At 52.8% G+C, this 18,136-nt stretch overlaps 1 protein-coding gene across 4 annotated transcripts in view; it reads left to right on the plus strand.

The window, feature by feature from the left end:
• The first annotated feature begins 5,317 nt into the window (after positions 1–5,317).
• The window catches only part of Ripor3 (RIPOR family member 3), a 73,498-nt gene continuing 60,679 nt past the window's right edge, over positions 5,318–18,136 (plus strand). For 3 of the 4 annotated variants that reach the window (XM_021238957.2, XM_021238958.2, XM_021238960.2), the window contains exon 1: positions 5,320–5,978. In XM_021238957.2, the coding sequence (XP_021094616.2) occupies positions 5,841–5,978 (138 nt within the window). In that variant the 5' untranslated portion in view covers positions 5,320–5,840. Of the gene's footprint in view, positions 5,979–18,136 lie in introns of all 4 variants that reach the window. The other variant, XM_021238959.2, reaches the window with a different exon arrangement.

Below are 18,136 nucleotides of genomic sequence, written 5' to 3' on the forward strand. Positions count from 1 at the left end.
CAGAAGAAAACAGTCAAGCTGGTGGGATGATGACTGTGATAACATGTAGCTGATGGGAGTCGGCTAGGTACCAGGCAGGCTGTTTGGGTTTGGACACAGCCTGAGTGTCCCTCGCAGTCACATGGTGGAAGCTTGGTCCCCAGTGCGATGTTACTAAGAGGTGGTGGGCAACATGGCTCACCTGGTACTCGGAGGCTGAGGCAGGAGGATCATGAGTTTGAGAACAGCCCAGACTACAAATTGAGAAGCTGTCTCAAAAACAAACAAACAAACAAACAAACCCCAAAACAAACAAAAATAACAAAGAAGGTCATGGAACCTTTAGGAGGTGCGGTCTAGTGGGAGATCACTGAGGGGTACTTCCCTAGGAAGGGATAAGCTAGTTCTGTGGGACTCTGGGTTAGTTCTTTTGAGATGGAGTTATTACAAGAAAGCAAGCCCGGTCCCTCTTGCTGTCTGCTTTCTGTCCTGGCATGTGATTGTCCCTCTAACCTCCACATGCACCACGATGCTATCACCATAGTTCAATGCAACCTAGGGACCTTTCCAGAGCCATTGCCATGTTGTTTGCACTATCGGGCTCCAAAACTGTGTGCTGCCAATCTCTTTTCTTTATAAAGTATCCAGTCTCAGGAATTTTGTTATAGCAACAGAAGACACACTAATATACAGGGTTGAAGCACTTTACATTGAATGTCTTAGTACTTCCCAAATTTAAACATACATTGAGAGTCCTATGAAAACACAGAATCTGATTCAGAAGCTGAGGGGTGGGCCTAGGATGCTGCATTAACAGCCTCCCAGGGGACACCCAATCTGCATGCCCCTCATCCCCACATCGAGAAACAAAGTATTATTTCATTTAATGCTCACAACAGCAGAATGCAGTGCTATTTTTGCCCCGAGTTACTTCCCCAAGGTCACACCTGGGAAAGCTTAGGGAGACGATAATTCCTTGGCTGAGTTCCAGCCATTTAAAGGATAAGGTATTAACCTGTGAAAACCGAGGAGGGCAATTCCTGGGGAGAGGGTTGTAGGTTGCAGACCGCAGGAGAGAGGCTGCTGCCTTGGGAGGTCCACTGAGGTGAGGGGCAAAGTGGGAGAGAGGACAGAGAGCAGGGTTCTTCAGACCCCCAGGCTTCAGGCTGCCCATCCCTCAGGGCCAGATTTGTCCTGGTCTGGCTGCCATCTAGACCCCTCCGGTAATCCTTCCACTCACGCATCCTTCAAGACTCACAGCACTTCCCTGGGTGTCCCCCTCACTCTCAAAGGCAGCGGCCCGGTATCCCGCCTCCACTGCCTCAAACTGCATTGACACATCTGTCTCCCGCCAGGACCTTTCCTCCTCACTGGGGAGTCCTGGTTGGCAGTCCTACCCTGGTTACATCACGAACATACTGTGAGACAGCAGAGTCAGAGATGAGCAAATTGTTGGGCAGTGTCAGAAACGCTGTCGCATTTGGAGAGGGTGTGCCAGTGGGGGCTTGGGAGAGGGAGAGGGACCCTCTGGCCTGTGGCTACAGAGGTGGTAGATGAAAGACACCCCCCCTCAGTTCACATCAAGGCTTCCAGATGCATCTTAGCCCCATGAAGCTCCCTCCGTGCTCTCTGACGACCCCTCATGGACGGGAAACTCCTGGGGCAATGGGCATTGAGGGCAGTGAGTGCAGGTGCTCTGGGATTTGAGAAGTCCTTTGGAATCATCCCAGATGTCTCGGCTTCTTGCCTGGCCACCTCCTAGCCCAGTGCTCCCCAAATGCAGCAGGGCAGGTGCCTCCTTGACAGCTTTGGCCATCTTTGTTTGCCACCTGGACTCTTGTGTATTTAATATTAACATTTAGATTGATTTGCTTTCCCCTCAACTTCTTATTGTAACAAATTTCAGACCTACAGGAAAGTCAAAAGAACAGTACAAGAACATTCACATACCCCTCACCTACATTTGCCAATTCTTACCATTTTTGCCACATTTGCCTTTTCCCTAGTCTTTCCATGTACAAGCTGGAAAACAAACACAAATGTATCTTCTCCCTGCCCCGTGAAAGATTTAAATAAGGCTTTTGTGTTAGACTAGTTTTAGATTCACAGAAAAGCTGAAGACAATCAGAGAGGCTTATGTGTTTTGCATGGATTTTGACATTGTCATTTCCCTTCATGGTGCACATCTTACATTAGTTTGGTACATCTGTCCCAACTAGTCAACCAACATTGATACATTGTTACTAACTAGCCAATATAGATACATTATTACTATCTAAATCTTTCTTAGGGTTTTGATAGCCTTTTCCAAGGCTGGAGTGCCCCTCTACCCTGGTGAATTCCCCTTTAAAATTTTTTTATGTTTATGAGTACATGTTTGCAGTACAAACATGGGGACTCCATACACATACATAACACATCCTAATTCTTTTTTTTTTTGTAAGGTTCACTTTTTTTTTTTGCTTTTTTCGTGCAGGGGATCGAACTCGGGACCTGGCACTTGCGAGGCCAGCGCCGGAACCACTGAGCTAAATCCCCGGGCCACACATCCTAATTCTTTACAGGGTGGACTCGTTTTAAAAGTCTAAAACATTGGAAATGGGAAAATGTCCACAGCAAACCACTTCGGCTTGCCAAGCACAATTCTAGCCCTGTGCGGTTGGCCAGGGACCTTGCTAAGCCTGGGCCCGGCTTTCTCTCTCTTGAAGAGAGAGATTAGGTAAAGTTAGAGGAGTGTGAAAGACAGACTTGCCCCAAGCTGAGACTTCCTCCCAGGCCCAGTGGGGCGACAGAATGGCCAGAGGAGAAGATGACTTTCCCACCAGGAGAGTCGGTGGTGTTCCGTGCTCAGCCTGTACGTCCCCCAGTGTCAGCGTGGGTGCCATCCCTCTGTGAGCCCCACTTTGGGAGCACTCCGAAGTCTGGCTCTGGGTGTGACAGTGCCAGGCCCCAAGGCTGGAGCTCCTCTCTGCCCTGGAGGACATGGTCAGGCCTGTGGGAGAGGTTTGTTTCTAGGAACAACTCCACAGGGCTTCTACAGCCTGAAGGCGTTTGGGAAGTGCAGAACCACCGAAGGGCGCCCCCTGGAGGCCAGCTCAGGAAGTCCTGTCGCGTGCTCCCCCACCTCCCCAAGACAGGAAGAGGAGGCGTTGAAATCAGCTTTGTCAGGGCCCTTGGCCTGATGTTAGGACTTGCTACACTCATCCCTTTAGAATGCTGCCAAAGGTTTCCGTGTTTTGTACGTTTGAATGGGTGACATTGCTTCCTGAAACCAGGTCCCCGCTTTCCAGCACCCTTTCAATGTGTGTCGCCTCCTCCTTCCCAGGAGCCTCGGCAGGCACAGCAACCGGACAGCTCAACTGCCCTCCGGGGTTTCCATCCCGGAGAAGTCACCTGGCTCAGGATCTAACCCCTCCCCCCAGGTGACTCAAACTAGCACGTGTAGAATTTCTGGGTTTGCGCCTAAGGTTTGCTGTTTGTCTCCAGCTTGGCCTATTACTGCAGGGTTCTTAAAGCCAGTCCCAAGAGGCAAATGGAGAGATGATACTTTCTCCACATAGAGGTGCAGTGTCCCTGCAGAAGGAAGCTGGTTGGAATGCAAGGAATAGACTACTGTAATACCTTTCCATTTCTTTTCTTTTTCCTCTGTTCTCATTTCTTTCCTTTTCTTTTTGTTTTTTGAGACAGGTTCTTGCTAAGTAGAACAGGCTGGCCTACAGTGCATGATCCTCCTGCCTCAGCCCATCAAGTGCTGGGATTACAGCTATGTGTTGACATGCTCGGCTTTCATTTTCATGCTTGGAAATGAAATTATTACAGATTAGAGCATCACCGCCAACACCCTTCCCAGAAGGAATAACTCAGCCTTTTTATGTCTTTCCAGACCACCTATCTGGCTTTATATATTTTTCTTGCATTCATTTCAGGAATATGTAAGGGAGTTGTTACTTGATCAGAATGATATTGGCCAGGTGCAGTGATGTAACACTGGTAGTCTCCCCAGCCACTCAGGAAGCTGAGGCAGGAGGATTGCTTAAATCTAAGAGTTCTAGGCTAGGCTGGGCAACATAACAAAAAGCAAAAGAAGGGCCAGGGATTTAGCTCAGTGGTTCCACCACCTGCCTCACAAGCGTAAGGACCCGAGTTCGATCCCCAGTACCAATAAATAAATAAATAAATAAAGTTCTGTACCCACAATCTCTTTGAGATTGTTACCTTTGAGTTATTCTCTCAGTCAACAAGCTTGCATAAAACTTGAAATAAAATGTACCTTTAAAAAAAAAAAGGCAAAAGAAAACAAAAATTCCAAACCAATGGGACATGGGATTATACTGAATGTATTCTGTCTCCCTTTTCACTCAGTAACTTGTCCTGGGGATCCATTATCTGTTGCTACAAATAGACATAGGTCTTTTAAACCACTGCCCGTTGCATGTACCGTGACTCTCTCACACTTTGGTTGGTGAGCCATCATTGATGGATGGTGAAGTGCCTGCCTTTGTTTCCTGTGATAAGCAGTCCTCAGCAAGCGTTCCGCAAAGGCTCCCTGAGCACGTTCCTGAGTGATGTTCTGGTTGCGGGAGATGCGAGTTCCAGGTTTCTGGAGGTCTTGCCAAAGACGTTCTGGAGTACAATGTGTGTGTGTGCATGGTGGGAAGGGTTGTCTGCTTGTGTTCCCTGGTGGTGTTTACTTTGGGTTTCTTTTCTACATTGGCTGCACAGTGGAAAGGAGCCAAGGGGAGGGAGAGAGAAATTCATGTTAGGTGTTACATGGCTCTGGGTTTGCAGTGCCCGTCCGGCCTCTCCTCCAGAGGCAGTAAATGGGGGCTTTGTTCCTGTCCATCCCTGAGCAGACACAGAAGCGAGATGTGCTGAGCTGACAAAAGGAGCCTCTCATTCCCAGGCCGGGGTCCCACCTCAGGACACAGAGACGCTGGCGGGCTGCAGGCACTGTGTACACGCAGATGTAACGGACACATGGGGCAGAGTCCAGCCTGGGACCTGAGCTAATTCTGTTGTTAAAAACCAAAGAAAATGTAGCCAAAAAGCCTGACCTTTCCTCTTGTGCATGCAACGGACCAGGGCCCAGGCCAAGTGAATCCCCCACCTCGAGGGAGTAAGTGGGAGGTGCAGGGAGGAAAAGAGACTGGGGGAAACCTGGGATCAGAGGAAGGGGTGTGGGAAGGATTGGATCCAAGGGAAGAGGGGACAGATGGGAAAGAGGAAAGCAGGAGTGAGGCAGGGGCCGAGAGTGGGAGGTGGGAAGAGGGAGAGAGGAGGGAGGAGGGAGGGGTGGCGGCAAGCAGATTTCCTAGCGGAGGCTGTGTCCCTGTCTGTTTGTGATTAGCACACAGCCGGGTGCAGAATGGAGTAAACAGAAACCTCCAGGCATCCCCTCCGCCCCCTTGGAGGCAAAGCAGGAATCAGAGGCTCCGTGATTAATCGTGGAGCATTCAGGACACAACCACAAACACTGTGTGGACTTGAAATTAGCTGCCTCTCCCAGTCCCCGAGCCAAGATGGGAGTGGGAGGTGGGACGTCCTGGGGTGGGGGCCCCGCTTGCTGGGGGCCAGCATGGAATTCTCCCCGGCAGAGAGTGGAGTGACACTGACAGGCAATCAGCCAGAGTCCAGAGCAGCAGGCGGCATCCGGGGCAGGGGGGCGGACTGGCCAGGGGGCCCCCAGCAGGCTTCCTGGAACCCCAGCTCCATGCCCAGGCGTCCACACCCTGCTACCACTAGATAAGAGCCCGGTGGCATTATCAGAGCCGGCAGCTGGACTCCCTGCACCCAAAGGAAGACAGGCTCAGCGGAGCCGGGGCCAGCTCCCAGCCAGAGGGCCGGTGCCGGGTGGACGGTGTATGTGGACGCTCCAAGCCCCAGCTCGAGTCCTGGAGTCCCGCAGATGGGAGCCGACACTGGCTCGACGTGATGAGAAAGCCAGGCAGCCGGGAGGAGGACAGCGGAACTCAGACCTGGGTGTCCAGACCTGCTCGATGGTAAGTGGGAAGCGGCTGCTGCCCGGAAGTGCCATGTGCCGAGGGAGGTCCTGCAGCTGCCTGGCCAGCGGACCAGACTTCTGGAGGGAGGTGGGGAGGAGGGGAGGGCGGCCCTTTCTCAGACACCTGGAGCTGTCTAGGCAGGAGAAGGGAGCCTCATCTGAAGCTGAGAGAGGACTGCAGAATCTTGCTGTGTGGCTTCGGGCAAGTTCTTTTCCCTCTCTGGGCCTCCATTTGTCCATCTCTAAATGGAGTGGGTGAACAAGGTGCTCTTTAAAACACTCTTACCATGACGCTATTTCTTGGGCATCTGCTGTATGCCAGGCACCAGGCTGGGCAGTTTTGGAACTTTAGGTCAGAGTCCCCAGGATTCTCCCTGTGGGCTTATTGTTGTCCTCATTGTACACCGAGGACACTTTTCAGAAAAGTGAAGTAACTTGCTCAAGGTCACACAGCCCAACTGTGGCAGACATGAGGAGTGTGCCTAGGTCTCTCTGACTTGGCTTTGGCTGAACTTCACTGTCCACCTCCAGTGGTCTGCATTCCTTGTTCTGTGAGTGTGACTGTCCCAGGACGCAGGGGAGAAGAAGAAATGTGGATGGCACATGCAGTCATTACCTGCAGGAGGGGACAGGGTGGGCAGAGGAAGCAACAGGCTGAAAACAGCAAGCAGCCTTCTACTACCAGGCTGACCTGTGGGATGGGACAGGGAGGGGCTCCCGGCCTGTGCGACAAGTCCCTGTGCAATTCCCCACATTCTGGGCACATTGTAGGCAGCTCCCAGGGTGTGAGAGAGAGGGTTAATGACAGGGGTAGAGAGAGCAGGGGGCGGGGAGAGTGGCACAAACTTCGACTAGGTTTTGTTCCAAATTTATTTTGCCTTTTCAAAAATCTGTTTCAAATCACCCTGGGCTGTGCAGCTCCTTGGGATGAAACAGAATTGTGAACACACGAAGCGCTTTCCACGAGCCTCCCTTGGGGGAATTGTATTTTAAGACCTCCTAGGCTATTTGCATATACACCCCTGCAACTGTGGCTAGCAGCAGCTGGGAGATAAGATGCAGATAAAGCCAGTCCCTGGCACTGAGAAGGAGGAAGCAGTTGCCCTCCAAGGGCCAGGAAGTACAAGGCAGGGACACAGCAGGTGGGAAATCCCTAGGGCTCCAGGCATGTGGCCAGAGGTGAAGGTCCCAACACCCAGATGTGGCCTTTTTTTTACTTCCTTTGCAAAATTCCACCCTGAAGCAGCTCTGCATGGACGCAGCCCTCCTTTCCTTTCTGGGCTTGGGTCAGAAGTTCCTGCCTCAGGGACCAGGGGAGGCCTGAGTTGTGGGTGGTCCTAGCTGTAGTGTGAGCAGTTGGTGTCACCCCCTCTTCCCCTTCTCAGTCCTGGGGAAGCTGGTCAGTTGGTCACCCTGCCCAGGTCTGCCCTGGATTTTCTTTGCGACCTTGAGCAAGTCACTTCCCTTTTCGAGGTCTCAGTTTCCTCATCTATAAAGAAAAGGGATCATCTTGGGAAATGTGTGAGATCTCCTTGTAGCTCTAAGATCCTGAGAGTCCGGTTGGAGAAGACTGCTGCTCCAAATTAGGTGAGCAGCACTGAGAGTAAGAGGAGCTCTTAGAGGGCAGGAAAATCTTGCCAGGAAGTCCCCGGAGCATTCTGTGGGCGCTGGAGGTAATGGGGATGCTAAGACAGCCGATGGCTGGTGTGCCAATGACGGCGGCGTTGATGTCAGGGGCAACATCCCCAGGGCCCCTCAGACTCTGGAAAGCCTCGGGGCTGACCTCAACCATGCTTTCTGTGCTGAGCAGCTGACCCAGTGGTCTGCTGACTGCGGGACCCCCACACACGCATCTGTAGAAGCTCAGCGTGTGCTTTAGTGTCCCCCACTAGGGCTCCCAAGCTGGGCATCACCTATGCTCACAAACTGGTCTCTTGCCCTGTTTGCTGCTCCTCCCTCCTCACAGCCACTTGGAGAAGCTCGCTGCCCAGGGGTGTCCATGGGGCATCTCTGGATTCTCCCAAAGCTTCCTGTGCCTTCTGCCTGAGCTGCTCTGGGCAGATGTGTGGATGATGGCTTCTTCCTTCAGTTGGCCACGTCCTTTGCCATGTGTGCCTGCCTCAGTGCTGTGCTGGTGCTGAAAGCCCACTGTCAGGTTTTTAGGAATTTGATAAATTGGCTGTTAAAATATTAAATATTTTATAAACTTCCAATTAAAGAAATTATATATATATATTTAAAAATGTGAGTAGTACTCAAAGGTTATCATTTCCCATTTTTCAAATCACTTCTTGGGGGGGGGGTGGGAATCGAACTCAGGGCTTCGAGCTTTCCAGGCAGGTGCTGTGCCACTTAGCTACATTCCTGTCCCTCACTTATTTTTTCTGAAGCTGGATTGAACCCAGGGCCTTACACATGCTAAGCATGTGCTCTGCAACGTAGTGTCACCTCCAGCCCCAAGAAACCACACTTGGCTTTTTCCTAAGCTCTGGAGGCCGTCTACACCTGACTCATCCACCTGGTGCACTACCACCCAGCCCTTCCCAATTCCATATTCAGAGATTCCAACTTGGGAGCTTGAAATCGCCCATAGTCGGTGTATTTAGGAAACTGGCTAAGAGTTACAACTTGGGGATTGATTTATTGTTTCGTTGATTTTCTGGATTTGTGAAAGTGCGGAGAAAAAGCTCATGATGCAGAGGAAACACGGAAGTCTGTTGGGTCCGGCCGTGACGCTGAGGGTCGCACTGAAGGGTGAGACAGCAGTTCAAACACTGGGTGAACAAATCAGATTCAAGCACTTTCTTCATTGTTTCCCTTGTATCTTACCGCTCCTTCAAGTTAAAGAAACTATGAGCCAGTCTTCCTGAAGAAACACACCCTTTCAGCCAGGGTAGCCATGGGATGACGACGGATGCAGGAGCTGAGGTGAAACCCAGCATAAGCATGCTGTGTGAATGAACTGATCGTATTTAACCTACAAAAAGAGAGTTGTAAAGTTTATTTTTGTTTGTAAGTTGCACACTTCACATCCTTTATATTGACATCATTTATAATAAGCCTAAACATCTATGTGTATGTCCTCACCCACATGCATACACATTAACACACACACACACACACACACACACACACACGCACATTTCCCTGGAGAGCCAGTTACGGAGCCTTCACCAGTACACCGGACTCCTCAGCACATCGCTTGTGTCCTGGGTCTCAGAAGTCCTGTCATGGACAGACCCGGGCCGCACATGCAGGACGTCAGACACAAGTCTCTCCACCTCCTTCTTTGGTTTAAAACGGACCAGAAGCCAAGTGGCAGCAACACAAGCCCTGGGACATGTCCTTCATCTGTCGCACACGCTACCACCACCCCGCATTTGCTGGGTGTTTCCAGAGTCCCAGCAGCAGCTCCCGGGAATTCTGTTCTGATCCAGGCCTTGCTCCTGCCATCTTTCATTTGCCTGTGCAGGGAATGATGCTCTAACAGAAACGGCATCTTGGATCATGTTGAAGGAACGGCTAGGCCAAACCTATGGGGAGGTTGAAACAACTTTTATTTTTAGAAGCCTTCTGAGCCTGGGGGGCTGGTTCCAGTTCTCCTGGCCTCCAAGCATGAGAGGAAAATATTTCTCATTCCCAAGTCCCACCTCTGTGATCATCAGCCAAGGGGGAGGCCGGGAGGGACATTAGCCAAAGAGATGTGACAGTGACAGAGGAAGGGAGCCGTGCCATGCGGCCATGGTTCTCAAAGGTCGACAAATGGGCATGTTGCATTGTTTGGCCCTGGCATTCACCTGGGGAGCCCTGCCCCAAATCAGGTGTCTACTCTTTCAGACCCTCCACTCGCTCTTTCATTTCTGTCTTTTTTTCATAACTTTAATGTTCAAAAGTGGAATTGGGCTGAGGATGTGGCTCAGCTGCAGAGTGCCTGCCTAGCATACAGGAGGCCCTGGGTTCCATTCCCAGCACTAAGGAAAAAAAAAGTTTGTCATGATGGTGCATACTTATAGTCCCAGCTACTCTGGAGGCTGAGGCACAAGGGCCACTGGAGCTCAGTTCTGAGACCAGCCTGGGCAACATGGCCAGGCCCTTTATACAGCCACCACCATCGCCTTCTCAGTGAAGCCTTTGTGCGCCCTGTTTAAGAGGACAGCCCTGCCTCTTGGACCCCTGGCCTTCCCCTCCCCCTTTCCTTTCTCTGCCCATGCTCACCTACCATGTGACATGTGTTTATTTTCCTCCTCATCTCCTTCCAGGATGTCTTTCCCCGAGGCAGGAATGTCTCATGGTCGTCTGCAGTCTCACTGCTGTGTGCCACAGTAGGTCTTCAGTCAGTGCTTACTGGCACGCAGTAGGCACTCCGGAAACACTTGTTAAAATACTTGCTTGCTGTTGCCATCTACTGCAGGCAAATGTCCAGTTTGGCCACTGACCTTCGTGGTGGGCTCATTGCCAAGGAGGCCGAGCAGGTTGAGTCGTGGCCAAGACTGACGCCCACACGCGACCATTGCGCACGGTGTGTCTGGGATGCCTGTCGCAGAGGCTGCTTCCCTGGATAAAGCATGTTCATTCTGGGGGCTTCCGTTTCTCTTGCCAGTTAGTTCTGCTTGAGATCAGCTTTTCTCAACAGCAGCATATTGGCTGCCTGGCCCCGAGTTCTGTTGGTTAGCTTAAAGTAGGGAAGAAAGTGATTTTTCTTTCCTTCCTGCACCCCCAGCTGTGAAAGCCAACTGTTAGTGATGAAAGGGATCCTGTGGATCGTTTAGTTTTCCTTGTCATGACTCCAGGAAAGGCTAGAAAAATAATGTGTGGGCCCTGCTGGCTAGATGGGGTGAGCAGCTGGCCACCCCAGCACCTGAGGGATCCCGTTTGGCCTCAGATGGCAGAGGGAGCAGTTCTGCCTCTCTTCGTCACACCTGCTCCGGGCCAGGGCCAGCAGGGAGCTGCTGATGGTTGTCTAGCACCTCTCTTTTCTCCTAGGTTCAGAGAGCCCCTGCAGAGGGGCACCCATGGCAAAACAATTCTGGGAGAGGGGTTCCCGGGGGGACTCTGGTGCCCAGCGCTGGCACAGAACCCCAGCTCCACCATTGTTAGCCATCAGCCATGGTTGGGCAAGGGCCTTAACCTCTCTGTGCCTCAATTGCCTCATTGTAGAGTGATGGTGATGGTCCCCAGTCCCCAGAGTGGAATAAGAATTAAATGAAGGTGGGTGTGGTGATGCTTGCCTGCTATCCTAGCATTTAGGAGGCCGAGGCAGGAGAATCTTGGGTTCAAGGCCAGCCTGGGCTATGTAATGAGATCAAGGCTGGCCCAGACCACATGGTAGGACCCTGTTTCTAAAAGACAAAAAAAAAAAAAGGAAAGAGAGAAAGAAAAAGAAAAAAGAAGAATTAAGGGAGCTATACATGTGCAGCACTCAGGAGGAGCCCTGACAATGTGCAGAGTCCTGCATGACTCCAAGTGCGGGGGATCGAACTCAGGACCTTGCACTTGCCAGGTCCCTTGTGGTTTTGTTATTTATCCATGACTTTCCCCTCTTCCTCCATTGTCACTTGAGTTGTATGTGTGATTCTGCCAAGGTGGCTTAGCTCAGTCCCCTATTGATGGGTGTGAGATCGGTTCCAGTCTTCTGTGGTCACAAACACACTGCCTTGAATGTCACCGGGCTTTGTGTGCCGGCCCTCACCCACCCTCAGGTGTGTGAACCCTGCCATAATCCTGCTCTGGACTCTCCATTCTGGGGCTGCAGGCGAGAGGTGTGGGCACACGGCTGGCCCTGGCCTGGCACACAGATGGGGCTGAGCAGTGGCATGGGAGGGGGCCACGAAGGTTCTGACGGTCCTCTGCAGCTCTTTTCCTCCAGGAAGCCCCCGGGATCTCTGCTCCATCACCCTTTGCTATAGTAGCCACTGGTTTGGCACTCACAGTGTCCGTCTCCCTCCTGGGGTGGAATGACCAGTGACTGAGAGCCCGAGATGTGGAGTCAGGAAGGCTGACTTTGGTCCTGACATCCCAGAGCCTCCACCATGGAGCCTGAGCCTCTTCGTCCTCTTCCAAAAAACAAAAATCAGTAACAACAGTGCAGCCTGCAGGGAGGTCAGGGCAGGTCTCAGAGACTCAGAGCATGTGGAGCGTTGGACCCTGGCACTGACAGGAGACGTGTGAGCTAGGGTTAGAGAATGGCCCCCGGAGGGGCACCCGGGCCCAAGGACCTGAGGGCTGCAGCCTCCAAATTGGAAGCAGCTATAAAGGGCGTCAGACTCTGCTCCATGGCCCAGGTAGCTGTTCTTCCCCTGAACTGAGCTTTTGCTTGAAAATGAGGGCACTCATGGTACTCATCTCATGGATTGTTGTGAGAATTAAATGAGGCAAAGAGCATATCGCTTTGGATCCAGCCAATCCCCACTAGATGGTGGCTCCTGCTGGCTTTGCTCACTACCAGTGGCATCGATCACGGCACCCTCCCATGGGATTATCTGATAGGCAGCATCCTGAAGTACTTGAGGTGCCTTGGTACGTGAGGTTAGTTGGTTCCAGGAGCTGTGATCAGTTCCAAGAACAATAAGCACCAAATCACTCTGGCTGGAAAGGCCAGGGAAGCACAGGGCAATCAACACCAACAAGTTGAGTATCTAATGTACGTCGCATCCTGGGGCAAACATTTTGTGCCTAAACGTGTTGAATACCAAGTTTGACGAGTACCAGGGTGTGACTGTGGATTGTGGGGAGGCCCTAAAAAGGGGACAGTTTCCAAGGTGTGGACAGGAGAATCAAGCGGGGGAGGCAGATGGGTCGTGGTTTGGAGTCTGCAGGTAGCTGAGTTCAGTGAGATGAGGGGCAAAGCATACGGTCTCCATTTCATAGCTGAGAAAACTGAGGCCCAGGCAGGGAGCCTCTGCCCGCCACCGTGGCAAGAACGTGACAATCAGAAGTCAGAGCCGTGTCCCCCAATCTGCACCTTGACCCTCAGCCCCGGGCAGGAAGTGGATGATGGGGGTGAACGCAGTGTCGCTCCGTGGCCAGCCCTCTAGCACATTTCTCACATTTTTGCATCTTGGGACAAAGGGTGAAGAAACTCAATGAACTGATCCTCTTTCTTGGAGGAAAAACACTCCTAACTGGGGCAGAGAGTCTTCACTGCTGTGCGGACTTGCCTGTCTTTGTCCTTTTCTGCCCACCCTGCTGCTTAGCAACAGCAGTTATAGAACCCTGGGGACTATAGATCCAGGGGAGCCCAGGCATCGTCAGTGGGTACTGCATAGACTTGTGGTGGCCTTGGCTCCCGGCCCTGTCTGCCATTCGATGGTGGCTGTCTCCAGTGCGCTGTGCTGCTGTCCCCCTGCAGGGGTCCCCAAACCACTCCAAGCATCACACTGAGCAGCTGCCCAGTGTGCCTTGGTCAACAGCACTGGCGCAGGCTTTGGAGTCAGGTGGACCTGGCTGTGTTGGCCCCCGAGAAGTGTGTCCTCGGACACGCCTGACACCCTTCTGACTGTTTCCTCAGCTGCACAACATGAATAAAGACAGCAGGTCACACTGCATGTGAAGTGGCCACAGAGTTTGGCACACACAGCTGGCCTGCGAAGATACTGTAGACCAGGTGCACCAAATTCAAGTCTAGACCCAGCTGAGTCCCCTGGCATCTGCATTCCCTCTGTAAAATGGGGTAATAGTGATAATCAGAGTTACCTCTTATGGTTCTGGGCATTTGCAAGGATTTAAGTGAATTCACACTTATGATACTTTTACAAGAGAATCTAGGACATAAAAACCACCCATATTCATTTTCTAATGATGTGTAACAAAGTTCCACAAAGCAAGTAGCTTAAAACAACAGAAATTAGCACCCCTCCCCAAGTCTAAAGCCTGAAATGAGGGGCTGCAGAGGACCGGGAGGGAAAATCCTTTCTTGCCTCCTGCTCATTTCTGGGGCCAGCCAGGAATCCCACTGCTGCTTGGCTTGTAGCTCCACCTCCAGACTGACTCAGTCTCCATGTGGCCATCCTCTGTGCACCCTATGCTCATCTGGGGCTGCCAGTCCTTGGATTCAGGGCCTCCCCAATCCAGGATGACTTCCTCTTAAGGATTCCATCTGCCAAGACCCTGTTTTCCAAATAAGTCTCTGGATGGACATGTTTTGGGGAGACATTATTCAACCACCCCAGCTAATAAGTACTCGCTCTTGCTAAGCCTCCCTCCGTAGAGCAAGCACTCAGATAGCGCAGGGTGGTGGGGACCATCCAACTCCTTTCCTTCCTTCTCCTGTTTCCTGCTCCCTAGGACCCTGGGAAGTGCGGTCCCCTGATTATCTCTGAGGACCAGAAAGATGAACTGACTTATCCAAGGTTGCACAGCAAGTCAGTGCTGGGCTTAAGACTGATTCTTTTCTGTCTGACTACTCCAAAGCTGGCCAGATTTTGAGACCTTCCAGTCCTGTTCCAGGAGCTGGGACTTAGCGGTACTTTCCATACAGGATACGTTCTTTCCTGGCCCGTGCTCCTCTCCAGATACATCTCCACTGACAGGCAATAAATGTGTCTTTGTGGAGGCCTGTGTGGAATTGTGCTCTGCCCCACGAGGGCCGGCTGTCCTGTGGGTCGCAAGCCAGCTTGGACTCTGAACCTGTCAGCGAGCATCCCTGACATCCACGCATCCCTGTGGGTCTGTTCGTTGAGCCAGGGGCTTGTTAGCTTGCCCAGGCTGGCCATCCTCTTGCTTCAGTCTCCCAAGTGCTAGGATTACCAGTATGTGCTGCCCATATTCGACGTGGGTGTGTTAACTTGGGGCTACACACTGAAAAATGGTCCAGGAAGGTGTGATTTATTTGCCATCGAGACAATGCTATTAAATGCTTGCAAAGCACATTTCTGTGGGGTCAATGAGCCCTGACCCCCGGCCCGGCCTGGAAAAGGCCCTTGGAGGATTTGGCTGTCGCTTGGACTTGAGCAGAGCAGAGGGGGGAGGCTGGCGGGGCTGGAATGTGCTTGGCAGAGACAAACGACCGTGCTGCAGACAATGCTCGACAGTTTACATTCTAACAGGCCCTCCTTGCAGACGTGGAAGCGAGTTGCTTGGGCTGTCTGCAATTAGATCTTGGAGAGAGGAAGAAAGGATTGTAATTTCCAGCACTGGGGCTTTGGGGCCAGGAAATAGTTGCTCGGTCAGCAAGGTGTGCTGGCGGGAGGATGAAGGCCCCTGAGGACACAGTGTGCGCCTGCGGGGAGGGTCCCAAAGCTCACAACCTGCCTGGGCTCACGTCCTGCCTCCCTCACTGACCAGCAGGGCCGAGACAGCCCTCCTGTGAAACAGGGCAGTGCCAGGGCCTGCCTCAGAGGGACGTGTGGGGGTCGGTGAGCTGATGGGACTCGGCAGTTAGCATTGGATGTTCACGAGAACCGTTCCCATCGTCACGGTGATGAATGGCCGCGGAGAGGGTGTCCACAGAGCAGCTGAGGCGAAATGTCACTGTCACTTGGCTTGCTCACTGCGTGGTGGGCAGGAGCCTTCTAGTGCCCACTCTCAGGGCAGCTGGGAGACCATCGCCACCCAGACTCTTGGCATGCCCACTGCTGCTGCTGCTTGTCACTCAGCTTAGGGGGCCCATGTGTCCAGCCGTGGGGTCCACTGGAGTGGGGCAGGCCCATGGCGGGCTGGGCTGAGCTGCTTCGGGCCGGCAGCCCATCTCCACACTGTGGACATCGGGGGTCCAGGAGTGAGGGAAGGACAGACAAAGGCCACAAGGGCCCTTCTGCCAGGATGCCAGGGAGGATGGGCAGGAGGATGGGACGGGCATCCAGTTCGAGGACAGCCTTCAGCGCAGGAGTGAGAGCTCGGCCGGCCTGGGGACCACAGGTCACACTGGTCAGGGCTTCAGCTTCACTGGTCAGGGCCTCAGGTGCCATGAGCTGTGCGTGGGCTGAACGTCTGTCCTCCCTACTAAGAGGCTGGCATTTGCCCCAGTTTGAGAGCTGAGGCCTTGCCCCTCCCTTTGCCCCATTGCCCCCAGGACTGACTTCGGAGGGCGCTGTGGCCAGGCAGTGAGACTGTGGCCCTCTCACGAGGGTTGGTTTCTGGGCTCTCAGACGGTATTGGTTTGTTTGTCCCCAGGGTCCCTTGGCCCAACAGCTTTTGGGCAACAACAGCCCCACCCTCACCCTGGGGAACATAATCCATGAAGGACGGACAGACGGACAGATGGATGGACGGACGGGAGAATCCAGGGACAGGGCAAATGGGAAGAGGGCAGAGGGTGTGGGGTGCCCAGTCACACCCACTCGGCAGGGGCTCTGTCCCCAGCCCCTGACCTCTGCTGCTTCTCTGGACATAGGCACTGGTTCTTTGAGCCCCAGGAGGACTTGGCTAGGTTAAGTGCGGACAGAGGGGCTTTGCCTTAGTGAGGGACCTTCCCAGGGGGACAGCTGATCAATTGGCCTAGGGGCAGCTGCGCAGCAAGGACTTTTTACAGCACCACCCTCAGGTCTCATTTCCTCATTCTGTGATTTCACTGCTCCAGCCAGGGGCGTCTCTCATTCATTCATCTGTCCGGCAATTTGTTCATGCATTTTCTTGCACTTCACAATGAGCCCATAAGGCGGGCAGGTGCTATTCGTATGCCCAGTGTTAGACAAGGGAGATGCACAAAGGTTAAACAGTTGGTCCAGGGCCACAGAGCTAATAAAGCACTGTTAGTAGTCACTTGCTGCACACCCGGTGGCCCCGTACTTAGTGGTGTTCAACAACGTATGTATATTATCTCTTGGTTTCTGTGGGCCATGGGCCCAGGTGCAGGTCCCCTGGGTCCTCTGCTTTGGGGTCACTCAGGGAGCTGCTGGCAAGGGGAAGCTGAGATGGGAGTCATCTGCTTCCTGAACTCTCAGGGGTCGCGGCAGGACTCGTTGCTCTGGGTCATTCCTCTCTGGCTGTTGGTTGGGGGTCCCTCAGTGCCCCACCACGAGGGAATCTCCAGCATGGTGTTTGCATTGCCACAGTGAGTAAGCCCCAGGGTGAAAGACAGAGACTCCTGTGTCTTATAACCTAATCTTGGTGGGGATGTCTCATCACCCTTGCCCCACTCCACCATGAGAAGTGCCCACCCGCACACACCAGGAGGCGGCTCATGGGCCATGCCACAAGCTGCTCACCAAGAGCAGAGCCTGGGTTTGAACTTGGCTGGATCTGACCTCAAAGCCCATCCTCCTGCAGAAGCGGAGAAAGGAGCCTTGTTCTCTCTCCCCATTCCAGAGACCGACTGGTCCTCCGTCTGCAGCCACACATGGCTAATCACTTCTCAGCCTTTTGGCTAAGATCAAGTGTAGCCACACATGGCTGTAGTCACTCATCCCAGGGGTATTACTACATGAGTGACTTGGGGCCCCCCAGAACAGGGTGGCACCGCCCTGGTGGAGCGTGTGAGCTGATGACGTGCTTGGGCTGCGCACTGACTCACCCACCACCTGTGCATGCAGAGAAAATGTCTTCCCTTTATTTCCTGTAACTGATCTGATAGTTCTCACAAACCCCTTTCAGAAGATAACAAGGGAGAAAACCAGGTTGAGTCTGATCTGGTAAATTGAATCTGTTTTGTTTGTTTGTTTGTTTGTTTTGTTTTGTTTTGTTTGGTACCAGGGATCGAACTTGGGAACTTCCGCTTGCGAGGCTGGCGCCGGAACTACTGAGCTAAATCCCTGGCCCGGTAAATTGAATCTGATCCAATACTCTGGCCTTTAAGTGATGCTTATTCTCCAGTTACCCCTTGCTCCCTCCCAGCTGTCCCCACCCTGGCAGCGGGGCCTTGGCCTCTAGGGTGGTCTCGGGGTCTCTGTGAAGCAGGGTTGGCTGTCTGCTGTCTCACGACACAGCTGTGTTGATTACCAGGCACTAGGTGTGACCGCGCACCCGCTCTTCATTCCTTCTGTAAGAAGCAAAACCTCTGCAGGCAGATGGAGAGGGCTGAACACCCAGTAAGGTGAAGAAGGAGGAGCAGAAAGAGTAACATGTTTCAGACGTTACCTGTGACGGAAGGGATCGCACACTGAATTAGTCACTGCTGTGGGAAATACGCTAGAGGAGAAACCTCAGCAGTGAGGAGTGTGTAACAACAGTGACCTGACACAGCCTGGGGACAGGAGAGGTAGTCCTGAGCTGAGGAGGTCT

This window comes from Heterocephalus glaber, unplaced genomic scaffold, assembly GCF_053883595.1.
Source record: "Heterocephalus glaber isolate CG9 unplaced genomic scaffold, H.glaber_assembly_v1.0 deba00001673, whole genome shotgun sequence".
NCBI classification, from domain to species: Eukaryota; Metazoa; Chordata; class Mammalia; order Rodentia; family Bathyergidae; genus Heterocephalus; species Heterocephalus glaber.